General features: G+C 48.5%; 1 protein-coding gene across 1 annotated transcript; it reads left to right on the forward strand.

Annotated features, from left to right (window-relative positions):
- Positions 1-35: 35 nt before the first annotated feature.
- Pmar_PMAR026666 (eukaryotic translation initiation factor, putative) lies at positions 36-814 on the forward strand (the record flags this gene model as incomplete). The annotated part of the gene is made up of 4 exons (XM_002764428.1): positions 36-314; positions 360-482; positions 527-658; positions 707-814. Coding segments are annotated over 4 exons (642 nt in total), but the record flags the coding sequence as incomplete, so codon positions are not given.
- Between the last annotated feature and the right edge of the window lie 233 nt (positions 815-1,047).

The raw sequence follows: 1,047 nt of genomic DNA on the forward strand, positions 1-1,047 counted from the left end.
TTGTTAGTTGAGTCATCACTGTTTATCATTGAAGAATGGCTGTGAGGTGTGCCTTTGAGAACTCAAACGAAGTGGGCGTCTTTGCCATGCTCACGAACTCCTACTGTATCGTGGCCCTAGGGGGCAGTGAGAACTTCTACTCGGCCTTTGAGAGCGAGTTGAAGCCCCATATACCGGTCGTTCACGCCACCATCGGAGGGACCAGGATACCTGGGCGAGTATGTGTTGGTAACCGACATGGTCTGCTGGTGCCTAGCATTACTACTGATAATGAGCTGCAGCATTTGAGGAACGCATTGCCTGAGAATGTTAAGGTAAGTAGGAGAGCTGTGGGGGAGCGTCAGTGGGATGGTTGACAGATTCAACGAGTGGAGGAGCGGCTGTCTGCCCTCGGCAACTGTATTGTTTGTAACGACTACGTCGCCTTGGTCCACCCTGATCTTGATAGGGAAACTGAGGAGATCATCCAAGACGTGTTAAAGGTAGTGTTGATGTCCTCTGTGGGAGTTTTGATATGCTATTGTAGGTTGAAGTATTCCGTGGTGCTGTAGCTGGTAACGTGCTGGTCGGCACATACCTCACTCTCACTAACCAGGGAGGGCTGGTACACCCTAAGACGACTGTAGAGGAGATGGATGAACTCAGTCAGCTTCTACAGGTGAGTTATGTCTTTGGCAGTAGGAGTCGATGGGTAGAGGCCTCATAGGTGCCTTTGACTGCTGGTACGGTTAACCGAGGGTCTGACTCGGTCGGTGCTGGTATGGTCGCCAATGATTGGGCTGCTTTCTGTGGGATGGACACCACTGCTACTGAGGTAATACTACTACTGCTACTACTACTACTACTACTACTACTACTACTACTACTACTACTACTACTACTACTACTACTACTACTACTACTACTACTACTACTACTACTACTGCTACTACTACTACTACTACTACTACTACTACTACTACTACTACTACTACTACTACTACTACTACTGCCTCTGCTAGGCTCGATGGTGATGGCTTGTGGTATTAGGTTGCGGTGATTGAGAGT

The sequence above is a fragment of the Perkinsus marinus genome, assembly GCF_000006405.1.
Source record: "Perkinsus marinus ATCC 50983 genomic scaffold scf_1104296977342, whole genome shotgun sequence".
NCBI lineage: Eukaryota > Perkinsozoa > Perkinsida > Perkinsidae > Perkinsus > Perkinsus marinus.